Source organism: Falco cherrug, chromosome 12 (genome assembly GCF_023634085.1).
Source record: "Falco cherrug isolate bFalChe1 chromosome 12, bFalChe1.pri, whole genome shotgun sequence".
In the NCBI taxonomy this organism is placed as follows: Eukaryota; Metazoa; Chordata; class Aves; order Falconiformes; family Falconidae; genus Falco; species Falco cherrug.
Genome location: NC_073708.1, coordinates 5,001,083 through 5,025,926, shown reverse-complemented (window position 1 = coordinate 5,025,926; position 24,844 = coordinate 5,001,083). Strand labels below are relative to the sequence as shown.

Sequence of the window (24,844 nt, the reverse complement as noted above, 5' to 3'; positions counted from 1 at the left end):
CGAAGCTTGCAAATACTGTGTATAACCTCTTGTAACTATAATTTCAGGGCAAAGACTGAACTCGCACTGCACCACCCCACCCCACCCCACCCCCCGCCTTGATTAGATTAAATGTTAAGTGATTTGGGAGGGTGAAGAGAGTGACAAAAATAAAACAAAAAAGAAGAAACCCCGGATTTTTTCTACTGTGTTTTATGTTTTAACATGTTAAATGCCTGTATCTGTAGCTAGAATAATAGTAAGTAGAAAACCTAAGTGTCTCTGCTTCACGTGTATTTTGGGAGCTATCTCCTATGAAGATTTGAAACATTGTGTGATACAGTAGTTGTCCCTTCCTTCTACCAAAGCATACTGCAGAATGCTGAAGTATTAAATTGTTGATGATAAAATGTTTCCATAAACAGAACTGAGACCAGTGCAGTGTTTTGGACTGTTTGCAGAGAGCAGTCCCGAGACTGGGATTTGACAACATGGAGATTTGCATTGGCTCCACCACCAGTCTCTGGAGGTCCCTGGGCTTCTGGATGAGTCACCTTTGTGCTATTTAATTTCTTACTGATAAAGCAGTAGCAGGTGGCCAGCATGCGTGCTGTTTCCTGGACTCTCACAAGAGAGAAACTATGGAGAATTTGCTAACCTAAACCCAAAAAATCTTTGCTTCTCCTACTCATCTTACTGTTAGTGACAGACTGCAAAGGAATTGGTTAACATTCTTGCATTTCTAAATGCCTACATTGAGCATGCTACACCACTTTGTTTCATCAAACAGTTTGGGTTGGAGGGGACCTTCAGAGGTCATCCAGCCCTGTGCAGCGGGTAGGGACATCTTTCCCTAGATTGGGTTGCTCAAAGCCTCATCCAACATGGCCTTCAACACTTCCAGTGATGGGGCATCCACAGCTTCCCTGAGCAACCTGTTCCAGCGTCCCACCACCCTCACTGTAAAATATTCCTTCCATACATCCAATCTTTCAATTTAAAATCATTGCCCCTTGTCCTGTCATTATAGACCCTGATGAAAAGTGTGTCTCCACCTTTCTTGTAAACCCCCTTTAGACGCTGAAAGGCCTCAATAAGGTCTCCTTAGTCTCATCTTCTTCAGGGTGAAGAGTAGCAGTTATGTTCTCAATTTTGGTTTTTTTGTAATTTGCCTTGTCTTAGGTTTTCAGATGTGGGCTCTGTTTTTGGGATCGCTCAGTGAGTGACCTGGATCCCTGGAATTTAAATACCTGTTCCTTGTCTCTCATTAACCAGATGCAAATGTAACGGCCATGCGAGCGAGTGCGTGAAGAATGACCTGGGGAAGCTGGTCTGCAACTGCAAGCACAACACCTTTGGGGTGGACTGTGAAAAGTGTCTTCCTTTCTTCAATGACCGTCCTTGGAGGAGAGCGACAGCGGAGAGCGCCAATGAATGCTTGCGTATGTGCGGCCACGCTTGAGGACAGAATCTCTCAGGGGTTGGGTCCCCTGCCTCTCTTGGCCTCCAGAAGCTGACCCTACATGGTTTTAAGGTGTCTCAGTTGCAGTTAGCCAGTGTTAAGGATAGTTCTGGTGTCTTTCAGCAGAGACTTTTTGAGACTCCTGGTCAATCCGTTCGTATCCTGTGGGAGCTTTCTGGCAGATCCCTAGAAAGGGGTATCCCGTTTCTGGAGAAGGATGAGAGTGACCTTTAGGAAAGAGGAGTGCCACAAAAATGTCCAGGCTTGTACTTGATGCGGCCTATAGGGGAAAAAAAAAAGTTCTGCATTTAGTATGCCGGAGTATAATTGCCCTTTAAAAAGCTCCTCATTTAGCATCGCTGATTTCCTCTTGTATTTAGGTTATTGGCTTTTACAGTTGTCAACTATTTAATCCAATTCCGAAGCTGTTGCAACAGTTCTGGACCACAAATGTTGATCTCTGTGACAGAACGCCAATTTATTTTGCTTGGTTTTGTGTTGCAGACCACAGCTCCTGGTAGTTTACTTTATGGGGAAGCTTTTTCAGACAGTAAAGCTTTCTTGCTGTCTGACCTCTCTGCGTGTTGATCAGTCCCAGCTGTCTGGTCAAGACCTGTGGCTTTCTTTGGCAGGCTGGTGAAACCTGGGTCTCCTGCTGCCTAGACAGATAGGATTTGTAGTCCCGGGAAGAAACTGTCCTTACAACATGGAGTCAGTCTTGCTGGTATCACCTCATGCTTGTTCGCATGGTTGAGATTGGAGTTCCTGGGTAGGAGAGTGGCATCTCAGCTGCAAATGACAGCCTGCCAGTGAAGGGAGTATGGTAGAAAATGCTGGTTCTTCTCTGGATGTAGATGAGAATGGTCTCGAGGAGCCTGTTGCATTGTTACAGCCTTGCTTCCCCCTCCCCACATTCAACCACCACAAAGACATGCTTCCCTCTTCGCGTTGAGGCACAACATGAGGGGGTCGGTGTGTGGGTCTCAGGATGGTTAAAGGTTCCTACTTCAGCTCCCCTACAACTTAATACCAAGTTCTGCATAGTGGGTTTTGTGCCTCTTGGGGTGGGGTGGCCGGACGCGCTGTTCATGGGTAGCACCCTTGTCTTTGCAGCTTGTGACTGCAACGGGAGGTCGCAGGAGTGCTACTTCGACCCTGAGCTGTACCGCTCGACGGGCCACGGGGGCCACTGCACGGGCTGCTTGGGTAACACAGATGGTCCCCACTGCGAAAGGTGCAGGGACAGCTTCTATCGCCTGGGGAGCGAGGAGGGATGTCTGCCCTGCAGCTGCAACCCAGTTGGTAAGTCGTGACAGCAAACTTTTCTGCTTGCAAATTTGCATGCACAAAAGCTAGCTCTTCTCTCACTTGTGCAGCAAATTGCAAACTACGGGGTAAAAAGAGGGCTTTTTTGTTTGTTTTTCTTCCCCCCCCCCCCCCCCCCCCCCCCCCCCCCCCCCCAGCACGTAGGAAATCTTTATTGGGTTGTATTTTGGTTTAAATTATCCTTGGATCTAATTGGGGTTGGGGTGGCAGGGGCAGATGGTTCACCACTGCGGCATTTACTATTTCAGATGTGTTCTGAAATCCATTTTGGGTTGGTCTTTGTTTTTTCCCCCACTGTGTATGTGTTGCCCTGGACACTCCCAGTACTAAAGAGCTCATTTAAATCCTTAATAAACAAGATGATGTGAGTGGATATTTCTGGAAGTTCTTCATACTGAATAATTGTAGTGAACTTTAGCTGCATCAGTTTCTCCTACTGAGTATCCAAGCACTATAAATACAAACCAGTGAAACCTTAAACACAAAAAGGGGTGGGGGTGAGAAAAACAAAATATATAAACTTCTTTTTTTAAAAAAAAAAAAAGGGGGGGGCAAATTCTGGCAGGAGGGCAAATCTTTTGTCGTCAAGGGAACCGCTTGACCTGTATGGTGTGATCCCATAATTGCAGCAGCCCACAGCAAATGAGGAAGGAGACAAAAGGGTAACAGATAGTAAGATATGATGTGAGGTTCCAAAATAGAGTAGCTGGAATAAGTAATTGCTTGCAGCATGTCCTAAAAGCAGCCCGTGAGAGGTCTGCCAGGGTACATCTCCTATCTAATTTGGTTGGAAAGTTGTACAGTTGTGAAAGTTTTGACCAAGAAAGGCCTCTTCCTCCATCTGCTCTCCCAGGTCCTCGTGTCAGACCTTATTTTAAGAGGGGTGAGGATTGGTGTCAGCTGAGATGGTCAAGAAGAAGCAGGGAGGTGACTTCTCAGGTCTTTAAGGACAGATTTCAAAGGGCTTTATAACTTTTAGCCATCAGCTTGTATCCCATGGCACACTGGCACCGAGGGCGTATTTGAAGCCCCTGGATAGGTTTAGATGGCTATTTTTGTCTAAGTACTGTTTTTTTCTTAAATAACCATAAGTGGGACTGCAAAGGGGATTTGAACTTTGGCTGTATATGGTAAAGGTTTTGTGAGTTCTTCTGTCCTGTCCAGCCTAATCATCTTATAACTCTTCACTTTGTTATAAATTTCTGGTGTGGATTGAAGTGGAAAGAAGCAACTATTTCTGTATATTGAAATACTTTTGTGCTGGTAGTTAACTCTTAGAGTGCTGAGAACTCCTGGGCTGCTAGCTGTACTGGTGCTTGGGAGAGGAGAAAGCATTTTGTCTGCTGTGGATTAAAGAAATCTGCTGCTGTGTTTTGTGCCAGTCCTCTTGAACGGAGCAGTACTAAGGAAGATGCCCTTCAAAAAAAAAAAAAAAAAAAGAGGTTTACTGAAGGGTTTGTTAGGGTTAATACTGGTACATGCAGCCTCACCGGAGGCAGTTTAGCCTTTAAATCCAACTTGGGAATCTAGGGAGGAAATCTGAGCATGAAAGGGAGAAGTCAGGATATCCCCTGGCAAAGGGGAGCTGGTGATTAGGGAGAACACACAGGATTTGGGGAATAAAAAGAATAAAAATCTCAGAAATGGTGCATTGCAGGGTAAAACAGGCATATGGAGTTAGAGATATGCAAAGGTTAATTGAGGATGAAACAGGAAAAAGGATGAGAATGCTATTTAAAGTAAAAATTGTATTTATATATTATGAGGTTGGTTGGTAAGAATCCTTAAAAGCTGAATATAGTTCGGACATCTCTAGAGCTGCTAGGGGAAAAATCCCTGTGTACTAGAGGCAGTCTTTAGGTAAGCTGTTACTCATCGGCTTGAAGCTATGCTTCCCACTTTCTTTTCCCGTATTTCTTGCCTGTTTTACGAAGTTGAAAAAATAGCAGCCTCATAGAACTGGGTGGGTCTGCTGAGGTGCGTGTCCCTGCTCTCCCTGCAGGCTCCCTCAGCACACAGTGTGACAGCTACGGCCAGTGCAGCTGCAAACCTGGCGTGATGGGCGATAAGTGTGATCGGTGCCAGCCAGGTTTCCACTCCCTGTCTGAAGCTGGATGCAGGTAAGGGGGACTGCAGCTCTCTAAACAGAAAACTAGGCACCTTTTTAAAGCTTTCTGTGTGGCTTTTAATGAGTTATCCTCTTTCCTGATTCTTTCAGGCCCTGTTCTTGCAATCTGGCTGGCAGCACAGGGGAATGCAATGTTGAGACAGGACGGTGTACATGCAAGGACAATGTTGAAGGCTTCCACTGCGAGAGGTGAGTTTCTCTTCCCGTGGCTTTGTTTCAAGAATGAGAAACATTTGAGCAATGGCCTGGGGTAAGCATCAAGGAAATTAATTCTCTTCACATCTTCAGATGCAAACCTGGATTTTTCCATCTGGATTCCTCTGATCCAAGGGGCTGTACTCCCTGCTTCTGTTTTGGACACTCTTCAGTCTGCACCAGTGCTGTCGGCTACAGTATCTACAGCATCACCTCCAACTTCCAGTTTGGTAAAATCGAGCCTTCCTTTGTATCTCAGGTTAGGCTGTAGACTCAAGTCAGAAGCAATTAAAAAACCCTTGCTCCTCCTTCTCTGTGCAAGGCTGCAAGCCTTCAGCAGGCAGGTCTAGGATCTCTCTTTGGAAGTACTGAGTTACTTCTGAAGTTACTGGGAGCTTCCATGCCCGCAGCTCATTTGTTCAGCTAGGGAGGAATGAATTCCCAGCTCTGGTGTTGGGTGCCCAGCTCTGGTGTTGGGTGCCCAGCCATAATGTACACAGTGCAGGTGCAAGTGGGAATTACAAATGCAAATCTTTTATAGCTTGGGAGAGGTGCTGGCAAGGGGGCATTCCTCAGTTTTAGAACCAAATCAGGAGTTTCTGATTGAGAGGATTATTATCACTCCAGATTTGGGATATACATGGCTCTGAATAAAACAGTTGTGTTTCCAGTGGGTCTGTAAGCTCAGGAAAAATCTTTTCTCATATGGTCCGTTTCCTGCATGTATGCATGTTTTCGTGCTGCCTAGTTTGAAAATTCCACAGGAGAACAGTTTATACAAAGGGTGAAACTCTCGTCAGGTCATAGGGGGCTACAGGTTTTTCCCATCCCTGCTTAAGCTATTTAGAAGAGCAGATTTTGAACAAGAAGCTGTCATAGGGCTCGAAGTTCAGAGGGTTCACATCAGCACTGGAGTTAGGGTCTTAAATTGGGAAGATGATGCTTGGTATCTATGCTCTTCTGCACAGCTGCTTTCTGAAGTCTGTTAGTGCCAGTGTACAGACTGTGTGTTAGTTCTGTATGAGCAGCATACAGTATGATGTGACAAGTGTGTGCAAAGCTGTGTCTCCAAAGGGTGTTAATTCTTGTGTATTTGATTTTTCAGGAGAGGATGAGTGGCGTGCTGAGCAGCGTGATGGCTCAGAAGTCTTACTCCGGTGGAGTGCAGAGACCCAGGATATCTCTGTTATCTCTGACAGCTACTTCCCCATGTATTTTGTTGCACCACGTAGGTCATTTGAGAAGTGAGGGGCTTTCTGTGCTGCTTGTGCCGTTTCTGTTCTGTCCCCTAACTGTAAGGATTTCTTCCCCTTTCAGGCAAGTTCTTGGGCAACCAAGTTTTGAGTTATGGGCAAAACCTGACCTTCTCCTTCCGCGTAGACAGACGGGACACGCGCCTTTCTGCAGAGGACCTGGTGCTGGAAGGGGCTGGGCTGAGAGTGTCAGTGCCGCTCATTGCCCAGGGCAACCCTTACCCCAGTGAGAATGCGTTGACCTACACCTTCAGGTGAGAGGACTCCCCAGGTGTGGTGGGAGCAGCTGGGACCTAGCCTGTGGTGCCCTGGCCTCTGAGCTCTTGAGAAAACAAGCAGCATTAATTTTAGCTCGGAAGAGTGGTCTTATCAGGTTAATTTGAAGCTTGCTGTCTAGCAGCGTTGCATAAGCATATGTGAATTATGTTGCAATAGCATACCACTGTTGGCAAGGGTGCTTTAAAAGGGCACAGCTGTTAGTATCTGAAAGCTTTGCTGATGATGCACGGCTCTTCTCCTTAGGCTCCACGAGGCTGCAGATTACCCGTGGAGGCCTGCTCTTACAGCATTTGACTTCCAGAAGCTTCTCCACAACTTGACTTCCATCAAGATCCGTGGGACGTACAGTGAGAGAAGTAAGTTGCTGAGCAGAACATTGCAGCAGAGAAGAGCAGACTCATTCACCTTGGGCTCGGGTTGCTTTATTGTAGGGCTCAGTCATAAGTGGCAGTTTATTTGGCAAAGCCTTTGCCGATCGCTTTTCACCTGCCCTTCCTGTGTGATGGCTTCTCCCAGGCCTCCTGAAGAGGACATGGGAAAGAAAGGGGCTGCCTTCAAGAGTCTGGACGTGGAGCACCCATCCCCCTGCTGATTGATTGTTTCTGAATGTATGGTTTTGGTGTGTTGCACAGCCAGTGTCTTCTAAACTGGTAGAAATACATAGCACAGAGTCCTGAAGTACATGGTAGGAGTGATGTAGAGAGTTTACAACATCTGGCCTGTTCCTGCTACACTGGGAATGGTTAAATCTTCCCTGTTTCCTGGTCTTGCATTGGCGTGACAAATGGCAAGGATGGGGTCCCGAAAGCTGTGCCTGTGCTGAACTTGAGTGAAAGTTCCTTGTGATGACAACTTATGAAAATCCGGCACAAATAAGGAGCAAAAATATCTGGGTCCTTGGGTACTGTTGTGTGAAAAAAGAATCTTTGTGGAAAGATGCAAAGGATTAATTTGGATTTAGGGAAGGTGGGACAGCTATAAGTGTTTTTACTAGAGATGGCTCATAAAGAGGCAAGTGGGGCTGTGAAATGGAGGGGGGGAAAGGTGTGAGCAAGCCATCCGGAGTGCTGGAGCCACTGCAGATATGCAGGAGCTGAGGCTCCTGCTCAGTGCCTCGGAGAGCTAAAAGTTAAAAAACAGCTGTGTTGTGGCTGGGCTCTGTTCTGCTCCAGGGAAGGGACAGCGAGGGGTGGGGGGAGCACTCAAATGCCAGGTGAAGGAATGGCTTGAGAGGAATAGCTGGAGTTTGCCCTGAGGCAGGGTTTGCAGACACTGTGTTAGAGACAGTGTATTAAGGTTGCCCGAGAGAAGGTCTGTCCTCCCTAGAAAGACAGGAATTGGTTTGGATATTTGATTTGGAAATGGAAACCATATGCTTACAAAACGTAACTTATTTTAGCTGACCGTACTTGCTCACGTGCTGTTCTTGGCATCCTCTGTATTGTTATTCTGAACTTTGCTGCCCTGCACATGCCCTCTGTGAGCTATAGTACATCTTTTCTCATCAGTCTAAACTCTCTTGGAGGATTTTGCTGCTTGGTTCACCTTACCGACTGTGAGCATCCACCTGTCTGTCTCTGGTAGCACTGGGATGTGTGGTTGGTGAGGCGGTGGGAAGAGCCTTTGTGGTTATGAAATGTTTCCTTGGTGCTTTCTAGGTGCCGGCCACCTGGACGATGTTACTATCACAAGTGCTCGTCCTGGACCCGGTGTGCCCGTGGCCTGGGTGGAGAGCTGCTCCTGTCCAGTGGGATATGAGGGGCAGTTTTGCGAGCGCTGTTCCTCTGGGTACCGGCGAGAGACACCGAGCCTCGGGCCCTACAGCCCCTGCGTGCCTTGTGCTTGCAACGGACACAGTGAGACGTGTGAGCCCGAGACGGGTAAGAGGGGCTGATAAAACAGGGAGCAGCAAGGGGACGGTGGTTCTTCCTGGGTTGGATGAAGCAAAAACCATGTCCCTCTCTGTTCTAGGTGTGTGCAATTGCAGGGATAACACAGCAGGATCTCACTGTGAGAAGTGCAGTGACGGGTATTATGGAGATGCGACAGCGGGCACAGCCTCAGACTGCCAGCCCTGCCCGTGCCCAGGCAGCTCGAGCTGTGCCATCGTGCCCCGCACAAAGGAGGTTGTGTGCACCAGCTGCCAGGCTGGCACTACAGGTGTGTTCCTGCATAAAAAGTCTTGTTTTTTCTGCACCCCTACATGCTTGTGAAAATAAGTCTTCTGCCAGTTCTGGAGCTCTGGCCCACAGCAAGCAGTGCTGAAAGCTGCTGTGTCTTCTGGTTCAAATCCTTCTCCCTTCCTCAGCCCTATTTTCTGTCCTGTGTGAGGCTCAGGCCTACCCATGTTCTTTGTGCGTGTCTCTTGAGGATAAAAGGGAAACAAAGGCTTAATCTGTACGAAGTCTGAACGTTCCTGTGCTATGTAGGTGAGCTATGCTAGCTTCTAAGAGAGCTCTGTTAGTTGCATGGTGTGGGGCAGAAAATAGGATAGATTTGGAAGAGCCAGGAGGGCAGGTCAAACAAAATTAGAAGACACAGTTTGCCAGCCAGAGAGGCACTGCAGGATGCTTGGAGGGGAGGACCGGTGCCCTGCCTTAAGAAAAGCAGGAAGGCTGCAGTGACTCAAAAACACTGCCCAAAAACTAAAAGGCAAAATTTATGCTTAGCAGTTTTAAAGAAATATGTGAAGGGGTACAGATCTTTTTGTTTGTTTGTTTGTTTTGTTTGATTGCTTTCTTGGTGTTAAACTGTGGCATTTGAGCATGCACCTGAGTCATTAAGCAGAGCCTTTTGTTCTGCCTGTAAACTGCAAGGAAGCCTCAGGATGGCTGGCAGCCTCCATGCTTCTGTGCTGATTTTTTGCTTGGCATGGCAGGGTCCGCGGTACAAAATACCTGTAAATATTTGAAATGCCTAAAAAAACCCCCAACAAACCCTGACCAAGCACACAGGCAGCTTGTGGGAGATTCCATGGGTGCTGTTGCTTTGTGAACAGAAGTGGAGTCCAGGGGTCGGGGTCCTCTGCAGCTCCAGTGTCAGTACAAGTTCATCTTTGCTTGTAGCTGTGTGATTGCACAAGAGTTCATCCTGTCCCCTGCTGCCCTCTTGGGACGTGAAGGAAAAAGCAAGGGAAAAGAGGATTTGCTTGTGCAAGAACTGCCTAAGAAATGGAGCTTGTAGCTGGCTGGGGAGGTCAGATCTGCAGTAAGTGTAGGAAGCTGCCGAGTTGGATGCTTCAGTGGCTGCCTGTGGAGGTTTGGCAGATCTCATTGACAGCAGGGCTTCCTGGAGCAGTGATGCCCCACAAAGCTCTACCTGCTTGGACTCTTAAATTAACAACAGATTACAACAAATAGGTTTGGCTTAAAGGGATAGGAGGGAAAGGAAGAACTGAAACAATTCATAATGCAATGTTCCAGGGAAAAAAGGGCTTAAATTTAGATATGAGGAGGGATTTGTGTGTGGTTTTGTGCACCTTTCTGGCCTCAGTGGTAGGATGAAAGGGGAGGAAGCTGGAGAATTTACTTTTCAGAAGGGACTGCAAAGAGGGGCCCAGGTAAGAAGGCAGCAAAGGGCTTTCTGCTGCAGCACGTGTGTTTCCCGTGTGTCCCAGGCAAGAGGTGTGAGCTGTGTGATGATGCCTATTTTGGAGACCCTCTGGGCGAAAACGGTGCTGTGAGGCCTTGCCGTCTCTGCCAGTGCAATGACAACATCGATCCCAACGCCGTGGGGAACTGTGACCGCCAGACAGGCGAGTGCCTCAAGTGCATCTACAACACCGCTGGCTTCTACTGCGACCGCTGCAAAGATGGCTTCTTTGGGAACCCCCTGGCCCCCGATCCCGCTGACAAGTGCAGAGGTGAGAGCTGGTTTACCTTGCATTTGAAAATCTTTTTGTCCCCAGGAGCTGCTGTTTCCTAATGTGTTGTCAGGATGCAATGTCAGGCTGTTGTTTGTGACTGTCAGCAGCGAGGCATGGCTTTATCCCGGTTTGGTGGTTCTGGCTTGCTGAAATGCTTCTGTTTGTGGGTGCTTAGTGCCGTCGAAGCAAAAGCATTGTGCGATGCAGGGGTGGGGCTGCCATGTGTTTTGGATCCAGGCCTATTTAGGGACTGACTAGCAGAGTACCGGCACCACAAGGGATTACTAACTTTCTGCATATTTCTCTATCCATTTTGTTTTTGCAGCTTGTCACTGCAATCCCTATGGCACTGTGAATCAGCAGACAAGTTGCAATCAAGTGACTGGGCAGTGTGAGTGCCTGTCTCACGTCACCGGGAGGGACTGCAGTGCCTGTGAGCCTGGCTTCTTCAACCTCCAGAGCGGACGCGGCTGTGAGAGGTGACATTTGCTTTGACTCGGGGCAAAGAGCCTGCTTTTGGTGTATCTGTGCTTAGCTTGTGCAGGAATGTGATGTTTGGCACAAGTAGCTGGTGTGCCTTGGTGCCGCTGTGGGTGGGGAAGAGCAGCAGTCAAGGAGCAGCTATGAGGGCTGTACAAAAAGCCTGATATAAATAGCTTTATAAATAGCTTTAAATCAGGGGTTTAAATAGAAAAGTGCCATGTGACTGTGTGATTGTTGGTCACAGGGGCTCGTGGGTTGCTTTTTTAGTGCAGGCACCAAGTGACCTTGCACAGTTCAAAGGCTCAGTGCCTCACCTTCTTGCTGTGCAGTGCAGGAAAGTGGCTTTTGACAAATGGAGACAGAGCTGTGCTCGTTAGGGCTCCTTCCAAGAGCCACTTCGCCCGTGCCTCCCTTCTGTGTCATGCCTGACGTGTGGCTGCCTCCCCTAGGTGCAACTGCCACGCAGTGGGCTCCACCAACGGCCAGTGCGACATCCGAACCGGGCAGTGTGAGTGCCAGCCTGGTGTCGCTGGCCAGCGTTGCGACAGATGCGAGGTCAACCACTTTGGCTTTAGCTCTGAAGGCTGTAAACGTAAGTCTGAAAGGCTGGAGCGGGGCAGAGGGTCAGGGTGTTGCACAACCAGCCTTGCCTTGCCTTTCCTCCTGTCTCTGGGAAGGTACTTTCTCACCTCGCTCTTCATCACAGCAGAAGCTGGCACTTTCATGTCCACACCCTGCCTGGTGAAATTTGATGTCTGTACAATAGCTTATCCCCTTTTGCTTTTATTATTTTTCTTAAACCGGGGGTAGGAAGAACTCCGGCTTGTTAGATACCTTTGGTGTAAATACGTTCTCTGAATCTTGTCCTGCAACAATCCTGTTCTCTAGTGTTAAATCTCTGTGCAGCTCCTCTACAAATGACCTGAACGTACAGGTTCTGTCTTGAGAAGCAACAGGTCTTGTAAACATGATTGAAAAACAGTATCATCCAAACTTTTACCCTCAGTATCGCTGCCTGTGAAGAGCAGAAAAATTAATTGCAATTGATTAAAATGAAATGGGATAGAAAATTGTCATGCTTTGCAGGAGGGGCAGTAGCAACAGTATGAACAGACACAATAAATGTTGCATCCAGCTAGACAGTGCCCTGCTGTGTGTACAAGCACCCTGATCAGGAGCAGGACTCCAGTTGTGGCTTTGTGCCACATTGCTCTTGCAGACATTTTAGGGTATTTTAAGGTATTGGTATGCTCTTGCCCTGTGGGTTTTAGGGTATTTCTGCCTCTCCTCCAGCCTGACTGAGGTTTAACTTCCCTGCAGCCTGCGACTGTGATCCTGAGGGTTCACGCTCCCTGCAGTGCCGGGAGAACGGTCGCTGCGAGTGCAAGGAAGGCTTTGTGGGAAGCCGCTGTGACCAGTGTGAAGAGAACTATTTCTACAACCGCTCATGGCCGGGCTGCCAGGAGTGTCCAGCCTGTTACAGATTAGTGAAAGATAAGGTAAGGCTACAAATGCCACTGTTGGTACCGCTGGAGGCAGTGGCACGTGCTTGCTTGTGCAGTAGCTTTTATGCCCGTGGTTGGCTGATGCTTGCTGAAAGAAGAGAGGTTCAAGGTGTCATAGCTGTGCTCTTTCCCCGTTGCGTAGGTGGTGGAGCAACGTGAGAGGCTGCAGGAACTGGAAAATCTTATAGCAAATCTGGGTACGGGAGAAGAAACTGTAACTGATCAAGCCTTTGAAGAGAGATTGAAGCAGGCAGAAAGAGATGTTATGGAATTGCTCCAGGAAGCACAAAACAGCAAAGGTGAGTTGACCTGATCAGACATGGATCAATGTGAAATAAGCTCTTTTCTTGATGTTCCTGTTCCCTTTGGACACAGCGTGTCTTATTTCAAGCCTATACTGTGCATCAGGACAGACAGCTATTTTGGGTAGCGCTGGGGCTGTATGTTGTTATCAAAACAACAGTGGCTGTGCTTTTATCCATGCTGTTTTCCTAGTAGTCTCTGTTGTGCATGCAGAGTAATGATCTGCTTCTAGCTCTGTACAGATGCAAGCGTTGTGTGCGTTAACCTCTTCTCCAGATGCAAAGGAGGTTTTTACTTGCTAAGCAAGCAGAAGACTGCAATCTATTTACTTACGCTTCTAAATTTGCTCAGATGTCTTGGGATGAAGTAGTTCTTGTTGGGATATTGTCAGTGATGAGAATGAAGGCTTCAAAATCCTGCTGGCAAGCTTAGTTATTGCACTATAAAGTGTGTAATGTTCTGAAAAGTGCTGTTGTGGTGGCATGTAGCTTTTTTTTTTCTGTTGAACTCTGCTTCAAATTGATTCTTGTACTGTCACCTCTACCATAGGACGTTTGTGACCAGGATGTTGAGCCATATGACAGTGGTTTCTCCTTAGGGTCTATTTAATGTATAAGCTGACGTGTTTTGGGGAAGAGCAACTTGAAGACTATTGACTGCAGTAAAAGATGTTCCCTTGGGAGTTGGTTCAGTGATTTCAGACCACTTTGGAAAAATCTGTTTCCTTTGCGTGAAGCTGGGAAAAAGCAGACACACATCTGACGCTTGCATTTGCTTGGGAAGATTCCTGCCAGTGGGAATGATCACTGAAACTTTTCTCAGTTTTAGCTGAGGTAGCTTTATGCTGCCTGCTTGGCATCCGTGCCTAGATAATAGTCCTACGTATGGAGGTGGGAGCATGGGGACTGGAGAAAGGTGGGGGAATGGATTGGATTTTGTGGTGGTATTTTTAGTCTTTCTTTCCACCTCAGAACAATAGAGTCATTTCAGTTGGAAAAGACCATTAAGGTATGAGAGTCCAACCATTAACCCAGCACTGCCAAGTCCACCACTTATCCATGTCCCTAAGTGCCACATCTACACATCTTTTAAATACCTCCAGGCATGGTGACTGCCACCTCCCTGGGCGGCCTGTTCCAGTGCCTGACCACCCTTTCAGTGAAGACATTTTTCCTGATACCCAATGTAAACCTGCTCTGGCACAGCTTGAGGCAGTTTCCTCTCATCCTATTGCTTGTTACTTGGGACAAGAGACTGACACTCACCTTGCCACAACCTCCTTTCAGGCAGCTGTAGAAAGTGGTAAGGTCTCCCCTCAGCCTCCTTTTCCCCAGGTTAAACAAGCCCAGTTCCCTCAGCTGCTCCTCACAGGACTTGTGCTCCAGCTCCTTCACCAGCTCTGTTGCTCTTCCCTAAGAAGCAAGTCAAATACAACAAAAACTACCCTTGCAGAAACCTGTGCATGCCTGTAGCATTTATTTGTGGTTTTCTACTCTATATGTGGTTTGTAATATGCTTTTGTAATGTGTCAAATACTCTTGTGCAATGCTTAAGTTGTGCTGCAAGGTCAAGGCAACATATTTGGGGAAAAATCTTAGACTTGCAGGCTTCTGCTTGTACTTAATCTCTTAATAAGGCTCTCACCTTTTGAAAAGCAGTTGCCCCTGGTCATGAGGCATGTGTCTGTGCTTTTATGGATCTGTTATTAAAATGCTGTTGTGGGGAGTTACCTGGTGGTCCAGAAATCTGGGGAAGCTTGTGAGGCTCACGGGTCCTACAGATTGGAGACCAAGGCTGTATCCTGCCAGCTTCTGTCATCCCTTTGGTTTGGGGTGGCTTTGCTATGCCGCACCTCTTCTAGCTGCTCTGTATGGAGACTGCCTGGCTCAGCAGTAGTCACCAGTGCCCAAAGTGGGGAATAACGTACAGTCCCACTGTTAATCTCTGCTTACCTTCTAGGAGTTAAGCTTAAGAGAATTTATCCCGTACCTCTTGAGGAGCAACTCTGTTGTCTTTTTTTTTTTTTTTTTAAAGTCAATGATAGAGGTGAAACATGATTCTGAACACAAAATTCCCCATCAGTCGGTTCTAACACCCAGCAGGATTGTCTTATTAGTAGTTAATGACTTTTCATTTGTCATATTTGGTGCACAGTCTGATGATGGCTTTGATCTCAAGCTGACTGACTTAGGAAATGGCTTTGCTGGTCCCTTTTCAAGAGGGAATTAACCTACCAATGTGTTGCCCGCAGTGGTAAGCGGCTGCTCCAGCTTCTCTTCCCGCTGTAATTAATTTCGCTAAATTTCTTTTATATCATGCGTTTCAGATGTAGATCAGGGCCTCTTGGATCGTCTCAAAGACATCAACAGCACACTAGCAAGTCAGCTCAACAGGCTGAGGAACATCCAGGGCACAGTGCGGGAGACTGAGAACCTGGCGGAGCAAGCCCGGGTGCGGGTGGAGGACACTGAGGACCTGATCAGCTTAGCTTCCGATATGCTTGAGAAGGCGAAGATGGCAGCTGACAATGTGGTGAGTGTGCTGCCCAGATCCCCCGTGGTTAGGACAGGAGAGGGCCTTTCTGTCCCTCTGGTGTATTTCTCTGCTTGTTCTCTCGCTCATATAGTAAATTTTGCTATGGAAATATCTCTTCTCCCCTTCCCAAGATAATGGGAAATAAATAAAGGAAGATCATCAGTGTCTCTTACAGATTGTATCTTAGCCTATGCTCAAAGAAACCAGTGTTAAGAACCCCTAAATAAATATTAGCCCATTTGTTTTTAAGGGATAACCAGTGGTGGAAACTGCATGGGCTTAAAAAAAATATAGAGAAGTCAGAAGTAGGTTAGACACATCTGTAAGCATTTAGATCATGCCAATAAATATTTAAAGAAAAGATGAATAAAAGATGAAAAAACAGCTTGAAGATTTTTTTTTTTCTTTATTCCAGTCCATTACACCTCCGGAGTCAAGCGGGGACCCTAACAACATGACTCTATTGGCAGAAGAGGCCCGTAAGCTGGCTGAAAGGTAGGTTGTGGCAAAACACACTCCTCACAGGCCACGTCATGGCCCTGCTCTTCCCTGCAAGGGGGAAGCAAAATTTCATTTGCTTGATACAAAACACATACCCATTGAGTAAGAGACTGGCACTGTGAGTGCGTGCCTGTGGATGACCGAGGGTGAACCACATGTGAATGAGGGACACGTACAACCACAGCGGTGCCTTTCAGCTGATCTCACGGGCACTGCTGGAGCGATGCCTTGGTTGCAGAGGTTGTCTCGAACAAGATCTTCCATTGCAAATGTTTCAGCATCTTCCATGTGCAAATCTAGGTGAAGGAAGGAAGAGAGACTAAAATCTGGAAGAAAGAATAAAATCTGGAATTGAAGATAGAAACTACTGGCTGACAATTCTAATGACAATATTTTTCTTCTGTGATCTTGTTTAGGCATAAAAAAGAAGCTGATGAAATCGTTCGCATAGCCAAGGCAGCAAATGATACTTCCACAGAAGCATATCAACTGCTGCTGAAGACCCTGGCTGGAGAAAACCAAACTGCAAATGACATTGATGAGCTGAACCAGAAGTGAGTCAGTAACAGAAAACAGGTTTTATTTCCTGGCCTTAGAGCAGCGCTTAAAACAAAGGTGTCTTTGATAGCATTGCATGCTTTGGGTTTTATTGGAGTTGTCTTTCAGTTTCTTAGCTCCTCTACTCTCTTTCTTAGTAAGTCCAGTTCTAAAAAATAAAACGGTAGCATAACTGGATCCTTGGGGTTTTTCAGGTATAATCAGGCAAGGAACATCTCTCGAGACCTAGAGAAACAGGCCAACAAGGTGCTTGCAGAGGCAGAGGAAGCCGGAAACAAAGCTCTGCAGATCTACGCTAATCTCACCAGTCTGCCTAGCGTGGATTCCACAGGGCTAGAGGTATGTGCAGGAAGCATCATGTGCGCAGTGTTTTCTGAAGATTAACGAGGACAAGCATCATGGCAGTGTGCTACGTTGCTGACATACCTTGTACGTGCTCTACTAATGTTCTTCTGCGTGAGGACAGTCTGGAATTTTTGTCCATCTAGGCATAGTCCAAGCTTGTGCATTTCAGCTTTTATGTAGGAGACTTGTGTGCAGGAAACTATGTATGTAACCCCCCCATCTCCCCCAGTCTCTGAAGGACAAAAAAAAGTGAAATGGTGATTGCCAGACATCTTGACTTGAACAGAGAAGTGCAAAAGTTTTGGTTCCCTCTAAAGCCTGCAGAACCGCTCCCCCTCCTGTGCTCATCGTAGTACAGTAGATTCTCTTGCACATGAAACACTTTGCAACCTCAGTCCCTCACTGCACTGACCCTTGTATATTCGGGGCTTTGAAGGCAAAGTTACAACTGTAGTTGTAAGAGATGGAAACCTGTCGTAGCCTCTGCCTGTTTCACTGTTGGAAATTATACCATGTTTTTCCACCTGTTCAGAAATTCTTTAACGTTCAGGAATCTCTGTTTCTAATTTCCACTTGCAGAATGAAGCAAATAAAATCAAGAAGGAAGCAGAGGAGTTAGATCAGCTAATTGCCAGGAAGCTGAAAGATTATGAGGACTTGAGAGAAGACATGAAAGGAAAGGAACTAGAAGTAAAGAACCTCTTGGAGAAAGGGAAGACGGAGCAGCAGGTCAGTTCTGTTCTGTGCAGGCTTTTGTTCCCTAGAAAAAAACAAAGGAAAAACAAGTAGCTGGCCAGATATGAAAGACTTGGTCTATTCAGCCTTACCTTAGGGCTGCTTGTTACTTAACACTGAAGAACGGTCCTGGAAAGGAAGTACAAAAAGCTGGTAAAAGCAGTGGCCTTGAGGCTGTATGGGAGAACAGGGGATTTTTGCCAGGTGTGGTGCCATCTTTGTATTCAGAACGGTATTCTGAAGGTACCTAAATTCACCTGGTTTCAGAGAAAGCGTTGCCACCTGGGGATGGATGCTGTTTTGTATGGTGTTGGTGTTTCAGGGTGAGCAGTGCTTTTTGGTACACCTGGATTAGTTGTCCTTCAGAAGATAAGAATATGTTGATACGTGTCATGTCTCCTTAGACTGCAGACCAGCTCTTGGCTCGAGCAGATGCAGCGAAAGCCCTGGCTGAAGAAGCTGCTCGGAAAGGCAATGGCACGCTGCAGGAGGCTACTACTATTCTCAGCAACCTGAAAGGTAAAGAGAAAGCACTTGCAGTAAATCCTTCAGTTCCTGTGTGAGAAGTCATTGGCAGTAAGGTATCTTGGTTAAACAGGCCATGCTGTTGCCAGTACCTGCGTATTGGGGGGGGTTCTTTTGGGTTTTGTGTTTTTTTCTTTTTTTTCTTCAAAGCTAAAAAACAGAAATGTTTTCAGCGATTAGAACTCTTCTCTTAAGTTCCTTGTTTAGCATCAGAAGATGTGTGATAGGGAGAGCTGCAAGCATATGCACCCCACAACCTTCTTGCCTTGTCCCTCTAATGTCAAGGTGGCAAAGCCTGGGTAGTCTGGTCAAAGAAGCACCCAAAGGTTCTTCTGGAGCAAGTGATAAGAATCTGTTTTGCCCTTTCTTAGATTTTGATAAACGGGTGAATGATAACAAGACGGCAGCTGAGGAGGCTCTGAAAAAGATTCCTGCCATTACCCAGACCATTGCTGAAGCCAACAACAAGACATACCAGGCGGAGCTGGCACTTGGCAATGCTGCTGCTGATGCCCGCGAAGCCAAGAGTAAAGCAGATGATGCAGAGAAGATCGCCGGTTCTGTTCAGAAGGTGAGTCCTTTCTGGTTCTGAGGCCACCTCCCTGAGATATTGGTGTGTAAGTAAAATCCTCTGTTCCAGTATTTCCTGGTGAGTCCCACGTGCTTTCTGCTGTATTCCCCACCAAGGAATGCAAATTATGGCATGATAGAAAATTGGTGCATTTTAATGAAAAGGATTGAAGGAAGTTGTGCACCATCACCACCTTTTTCCATCCTGTTCCCCTTGTTGGCTGTAGAACGCTGCTGCTACCAAAGCCGAAGCTGACAAGACTTTTGCTGATGTGACGGGGTTGGCCAGAGAAGTGGATGACATGATGAAGCAATTACAGGATGCAGAAAAAGAGCTGAAGCGGAAGCAGGATGATGCTGAGCAGGATATGATGATGGCAGGCATGGTAAGTAACGATGGCAGGTGGCAGCAGTGGCAAGGAACTGCCTTCTCCCTGCTGTCCTTTTGTAAACACACCGCTGGGTCCAGCCAGTATTCCATGTCTTCAAAGTTTCAGGTGGGATTAAAAACATGAGACGAGCAAAGGAGCTCCTCTGGTGGCATTAGCATAGGTTCCCTGCTGGAATTTGAAAGCCAGTTTTCTTCGTGCAACACCTTCCTTTAATTTTGGTCAGGTCAGAAACCTGACTGTAGCCCTGTTGACTCTGTTCTGCAAAATCCTGCTCAGTTATCAGGGATTTCCATCCTGAAATAGTCAGAAAACTGAATGTTGTCAGTCTCTGCGAGCTGTGATAAAAGATCTCGGCACAGGAGTGTTATCCTGGAGGAGGCAGGGAGGTGTGTGACTAACTGCTTGGGCAGACCTGCGAAGAGGAGAGGCAGCAGTTTCGTAATCCCTACAGCCTTTATTGGGCTTTCATTTTTTTTTTTTTTTTTTTCCTACCCTGCAGGCCTCACAGGCTGCCCAGGAGGCAGAAGACAGTGCAAGAAAAGCGAAGAACTCTGTGAACAGCTTGCTTGCTGTCATTAATGACCTGCTGGATCAATTAGGTAACACTGTCTTTAATGTGCCATATGCTTTTGAGTGTTTTCCTGATGTGGCAGTGCTGGCAGCTGGTGTGGTGTGCTGGCTTCCCTGCTGCTGCTGTGCAAGGAATCAAATGGGTCTGTTGGCTTCTGGAAATGGGGTTTGCATGGGTTTTGGCAAGTACTTAGGGTTTTGTGTGTTTTGTTTTTTTCTTTCTTTTTTTTTTTTTTTTTTTTTTCTTTCCTGGAGTAGCCTCAGAGCTTGTGCAGTGTTCGGTACTGTTTCTCTGCGAGCTTGAGGACTTTTTGAGGCACTGAAGGTGTAACCCATTTGGTTGGTCCTGTTTTAAATGCTGTTTCTAATGCAGAGAGGGCCTGATGGAGGTGTCAGTATGGCTCAGCTGTGTAAGCACCCAAAAGTGGAGTGTTAAAGGCTTTTTAATGGACTTTATTTGCTTCTGGCTTTTCAGGGCAACTGGAGACGGTGGACTTGAACAAACTGAATGAAATCGAGGGTACCCTGAACAGTGCCAAAGACCAGATGAAAGAGAGTGACCTGGACCAGAAAGTGTCTTTCCTTGAGAGAGAGGCCAGGAAGCAAGATGATGCGATACAGGCCTACAACAGGGACATTGAAGAGATCCTGAAGGACATTAGCAACCTGGAAGACATCAAGAAGACCTTGCCATCTGGCTGTTTTAACACCCCGTCCATTGAAAAACCCTAAGGGTGTGCTGGGGGTGGGGGGTATTCCCCCTGTGAGCGGTGGTTTGGCTATGGAGTGCCTTAACACACATTACCTTCTTCAAATCCCCAACTCTTCGCTGCTCACAGCCGCTGTTTTCTTTTCAAATCAGGATACGTTGAAAGTGGGTTTTTTATTATTTTTTTTTTAAGAGAAGCAAATTAAATATCCGTCTTTGGGCATCAAAGGGTTTTTTTTAATATAAATTGTCTTCCTGAGCACTCCACCTTTGCCCTTTTCTCAGACACGGTTTCCCTTTGATTAGCACAAGGATGAGAGATGCTCTGGACTCTATACTGTGGTTCAGAAATAACCATGTGAGCTGTGTACAGCAAGGCAAAACTAACCCTTTCTCTCCTCTTCTCCCCTCGACTGTACAATCCTCTGTCCTGGAGCTCTCTGTCCCTATGAAGGAAGGGGATGGCTACCAAAGTATTACTGTAATGGCCAGTATAGCTGCACTCGTTCAGATCCCTCTTCCCAACTTCTAACCCTGTGAATTATTTTTTTTATTGTTAACTAGTGGCCAATCCAACAGCGTTGGTAGCCTTTGACAAACTAGCCGAAGCCTCTTTCTGAAATGTTTTCTGTGATGATGCATCGCTCTGAGAAAAACTCAGCCTCTGAGAGGAGCTCTTTGGGAAGATGGGATACTGGTGGAGTGGTAGCTCTGTACTGGTGGAGTGGTAGGTCTTGCCAGCCGCACTCCTGGCCTGTGGAGAAGTTTTGGGTCTGGTTTGTAAGCCGCTACGTGCTGGGTCGGGGCTGAGGAGTGTGGAAGCCATGAGCTGCGTTCCCATCTGTAGGTGTTGCTACTGAACTGCCAGAGCATCTGTTTATTTTAGGCTACGAATGTCTGATTGACAGATGAGTTTGTTCAAGCGGGAGGAGTCTTGCTGAAGAGGAGAGCTGCCATCCAGAGAGCTCTGACAGCTGCACTGGCCTTCCTGCTGAATGTCTCTGGGGGAAAAGGAAGGGGGCGTGCAAGTGGATATGGAAAGGTCTTTCTTCCCGTCTTTTTCCTGAAGGAGGACAGTGGCATTTTTCCACCTCCTGATATTGCTCTCGCCTTTTGCCTGTTTATAAGCTGGATTTACCAGTGCACTCCTTTCTTTTTGCCTGCCTATCTCCCAGTCGCCGTAAAGCCACCGCAGCACGGGGACTTCAGGCCAGGCTGGGGTGGCAGGTCTGCATTTCACACCGCGTAGCCTCCCTGGCATCCCTCCCCAGGCAGTGCCTCCCGGCTGTTACCGGGGTGGGAGCCCGCTGCTCCTCCTGCAGCCCTCCTCTGAGACGAGAGCATCCCCTGCGGCTTCCTCCTTGCCTCCAGCCTGGCATCCCTCGCCCCCCTTCCCTGAGATCCAGTATATATCTATCTTTAAACACTATGCAACTTTGTACGTTTGCGTAGCGGGGAAGAAATTATTATCTGACACACACTGGTGCTATTAATTATTTCAAATTTATATTTTTTGTGTGAATGTGATTTTTTTTTTCCGTTTTTTTTTTATCATGATTATAGTGTGAGGAAGTCTCTTGTGTGTGCGTATGTGTGTGTAAATATACTCAGCCATATTTCCAGAGTGGCACAGCCTGGCCTCCTCTATGTACTTGCCCTTACAGCCGTTGCAGCGCGTGCACCATATATTGCTTCTCTCCGTATTATTTCCTTAGAGCTCAGGATTTTTCCTAGCTGGGCTCCTGCTTTCTTCCGTCTCCTGTATCCTCCGCACCTGTATGGGCATCAGCCATAACCACTTTGCCAGCGGGGTGGATGCTTTCTAGCCCTCTCTCCAAAGCCAGCCCCACTGCGTGGTGCCCGCAGCACCCCGTTCTGTGTCCCCTGTCCCCAGGAACGTTGTGCCTGGAGGAGCGCAGGGGCTGTGGCTTTGCAGCTGGGCTGTGAGGAGCTGTAGCACTGTTGGGAGATCAGACCCATTACTGAGGTGGTCGGAGAGCTGGATTTGGGGACACCTCGGTACCACTGTGCGAGGCGAGAGGCTTGGTGCACCCTCAGGAATGGCACTGCTGGGTGGAGGGTGTTCCCAGCAAACCCCGCAGCGCTCTTGTACCCCTTCTTTTAGAGATTCTTACAATTTTACCAGCTTGGGATTTCCCCCTGCCTGCAAACATACCCAGTTACCCGGAGGAGAGCTTACCCGTGCTCCCCCCACACACAGGTGGGGGACGTGGAGCTCAGTGTCCCGGCCGGCTGCTCTGGTCAGATGGCTGGCTGCAACCGCGTCACCTCTGCCAAGGCTGTGAGAAGAGCAGATGCGAAGATGCACGCATGCCCTGGCTGACCTCAGGCCTAAGGTTTCCTGCTTTCTTCTCTCTTTTTTTTTTTTTTTTTTTTTCCCTCTCTTCTCCTTAAGCTGTTTTTAACAGAATTTTATTTTTAAATAAAAAAAAAAATCTTTATAAGCGATCTCTTAATCACTACTGCATTACAGCCATTATTCATTGTATAAGTCCAGTTATTTCTTTACGTAATGTGATGATGCAACAGCTGCTGGTGGAATGCTGGGTGTCACGGGCGATGCGTGACAGTCCCTTCATCACCTTATTCCTGACTGTGGCCCCCTCAGTACGTGCCTTCACTCCAGCTTTTTTGCCTTAATCTGTGGTCTTGCTGTCTGGGGCGGTGAACAAAATGCAACACTTGCAGTTTTTATGTATAAAACAGTATTTCTTATTTATAATAAAGTCTGAATATTTGTAACCCCTTATACCTTGCCATTCTTTTTGAGTATTGTTTTTGGATCCGTGGAGGAGGGATGTTGATGAGGGTGTGTCTCAGTTGTAAGATTTGCCTCTTAACTAGATGAACTGGATTGGGGTGGGAGAAAGGGAAAAGTTGCCTGGAAATTCAGGTGATGGGCTGCGGGTGGCCTAGCGATGCTGGTTTCTCCTCGCGTCCACTGCTCCATTGCCATGGCTACAATTAATTTGATTTTTTCCTGCTGGTTTTCCTTTCCAGGCCTTAAAAAAATCAGATTGTTGGTGCTGATGCTGTTTGAGCAGCACTGTCCTGGAAGGCCCTGGGTAATCAGGGGGTACTTCTTTACAGCAGAAGGGTAAAATGCTTCTTGCTTGCTGCTGAATACGTGGGAAAAGGGCTCCTGGGGAAGAAAACCCAAAATCCTAAATGAAAGAGCCGAAACTTCTCTACTAGGAGCTGCCATAAATCTGGTGCTTTGTGCTGTTCCATGGGTCCTGTCTGCCAGAGCCTGGGATAAATTTAATTCCTGAATTAAGCAAGTTTTTAATGTTACGACAGATTCCTGTGACAGGGACTGGGCAGTTCTGCGGTCACACCTGTCTCACAGCTGCAGACTGGATTTCTTTTATTTTTCTCACCAGAGGAAAATGTTTGTCTCTTCATGGAGCAAATCCCTTCTCAGTCGGTAAGTTCGTTACTTATTTTTATGCCGGTTTGTCTAGCTTCAGCGCTCCATTCTTCAACTCCAATTGCCACTAATGCATTTGTTTTCTAAAATACCTTTTTTTCCTGTCTTGTCTGATGTTTCAGAGGGACTGTAGGTAGCAGTCAGGGAGCGGGGAGTCGGGCTGTGGGACAGTGCTGACCTTGCGTTGGCTGTGGCTTGTCACGGAGCCTCTCGGAACATCTTTGGGCTGAAATACCCGGCTTGGGAAGCCAGCCTGTGCCTCTTATTTTATCTTCAGATCACCCACTGTCAGTGCTCGTCCTGTGAAGCCTGGGCAAAATCCCAAATTCAAGTGAAGCTTTTGGCTTCTGTAGGTTGCTGCTGACTCTGGAGCAGATGTATAATGCTGGTCTGAAATAGGAGGTTTCTGGGGGCAACGTGTGCTGCCGTCCGCGGCAGGGAGAGCAGCAGACCCAGGGGAGCATGAGCACTGCTTCCAGCTTGCCAGAGTGTTCCACTGACTTGAAGTCCAGGTAGAAACACCTTCCTCAGATGTTCTTTGCTCAGCGTGGGCTGAGCTTGACCTCAAGGTGCAAGGGGAGGGACCTTGCTGATGAGGGACTGAGCTGTGCTCGGGTGGGTTTTTTATCCTCTGATTCGCTGTGTTTTTTCTCATGGTCCAAGTTCAAGCTCCATCATCTCTCATGTGCTCTCTGGAGAAGTGAGAGGCTGGCAGGGGGCAAGGGGGAGCCAGGTGGCCGTGGGAAGGACTTGAACAGAGCGGCATCAGTTAGGGGATCAGTTAGCAGCCAGGGTCTCTGCTGCTGGGTAAAAATCATGGGGGTGCTTCTCGCAGCAGGATGGGAGAGAGCTGCTTGAGGAGGGGGGCTTGGTGCTCCCTGGGGGATGGGAGGTACCATGGGCTGCTCGGGGCGGGGGGCTGAGGTTCAGAGGACCTGACCTCGTGGGGCTGCAGAGCCAGGTTCTTCCTCGCTTCTGAGGAGGGTGAGGTTTTGCCAGGAGTTAGCAAGTGCGGGGAGTGGCTCCAGCATGTCTGTGTGGGTCTGAGGAAGGAGAAGAGGACATCGAGCTGTCCCACCAAGCTGGCAGTGTCCTGCACTCCCCATCTATAGCTGTGACATCTTGGACCACGTTCTGGTTAGTTAATCTTTCTAGTTAGTTGCTGGACTGGTACC

The 24,844-nt window shown here is 47.5% G+C and overlaps 1 protein-coding gene across 1 annotated transcript in view; it reads left to right on the top strand.

The window, feature by feature from the left end:
* Nucleotides 1–22,988, top strand: part of LAMC1 (laminin subunit gamma 1) — a 69,446-nt gene extending 46,458 nt beyond the window's left edge. Inside the window, exons 4-28 of the mRNA XM_055724744.1 lie at nucleotides 1,255–1,421; nucleotides 2,555–2,743; nucleotides 4,770–4,887; nucleotides 4,986–5,084; nucleotides 5,184–5,320; nucleotides 6,196–6,318; nucleotides 6,408–6,597; nucleotides 6,866–6,978; nucleotides 8,281–8,502; nucleotides 8,594–8,782; nucleotides 10,239–10,484; nucleotides 10,813–10,966; nucleotides 11,420–11,562; nucleotides 12,291–12,469; nucleotides 12,618–12,774; nucleotides 15,105–15,310; nucleotides 15,729–15,808; nucleotides 16,231–16,368; nucleotides 16,567–16,711; nucleotides 17,297–17,446; nucleotides 17,857–17,971; nucleotides 18,349–18,548; nucleotides 18,775–18,933; nucleotides 19,439–19,538; nucleotides 19,985–22,988. Coding sequence (XP_055580719.1) covers nucleotides 1,255–1,421; nucleotides 2,555–2,743; nucleotides 4,770–4,887; nucleotides 4,986–5,084; nucleotides 5,184–5,320; nucleotides 6,196–6,318; nucleotides 6,408–6,597; nucleotides 6,866–6,978; nucleotides 8,281–8,502; nucleotides 8,594–8,782; nucleotides 10,239–10,484; nucleotides 10,813–10,966; nucleotides 11,420–11,562; nucleotides 12,291–12,469; nucleotides 12,618–12,774; nucleotides 15,105–15,310; nucleotides 15,729–15,808; nucleotides 16,231–16,368; nucleotides 16,567–16,711; nucleotides 17,297–17,446; nucleotides 17,857–17,971; nucleotides 18,349–18,548; nucleotides 18,775–18,933; nucleotides 19,439–19,538; nucleotides 19,985–20,241 — 3,976 coding nt within the window. The 3' untranslated portion in view covers nucleotides 20,242–22,988. The remainder of the gene's footprint in view (nucleotides 1–1,254; nucleotides 1,422–2,554; nucleotides 2,744–4,769; nucleotides 4,888–4,985; nucleotides 5,085–5,183; nucleotides 5,321–6,195; nucleotides 6,319–6,407; nucleotides 6,598–6,865; nucleotides 6,979–8,280; nucleotides 8,503–8,593; nucleotides 8,783–10,238; nucleotides 10,485–10,812; nucleotides 10,967–11,419; nucleotides 11,563–12,290; nucleotides 12,470–12,617; nucleotides 12,775–15,104; nucleotides 15,311–15,728; nucleotides 15,809–16,230; nucleotides 16,369–16,566; nucleotides 16,712–17,296; nucleotides 17,447–17,856; nucleotides 17,972–18,348; nucleotides 18,549–18,774; nucleotides 18,934–19,438; nucleotides 19,539–19,984) is intronic.
* The last annotated feature ends 1,856 nt before the right edge of the window (nucleotides 22,989–24,844 follow it).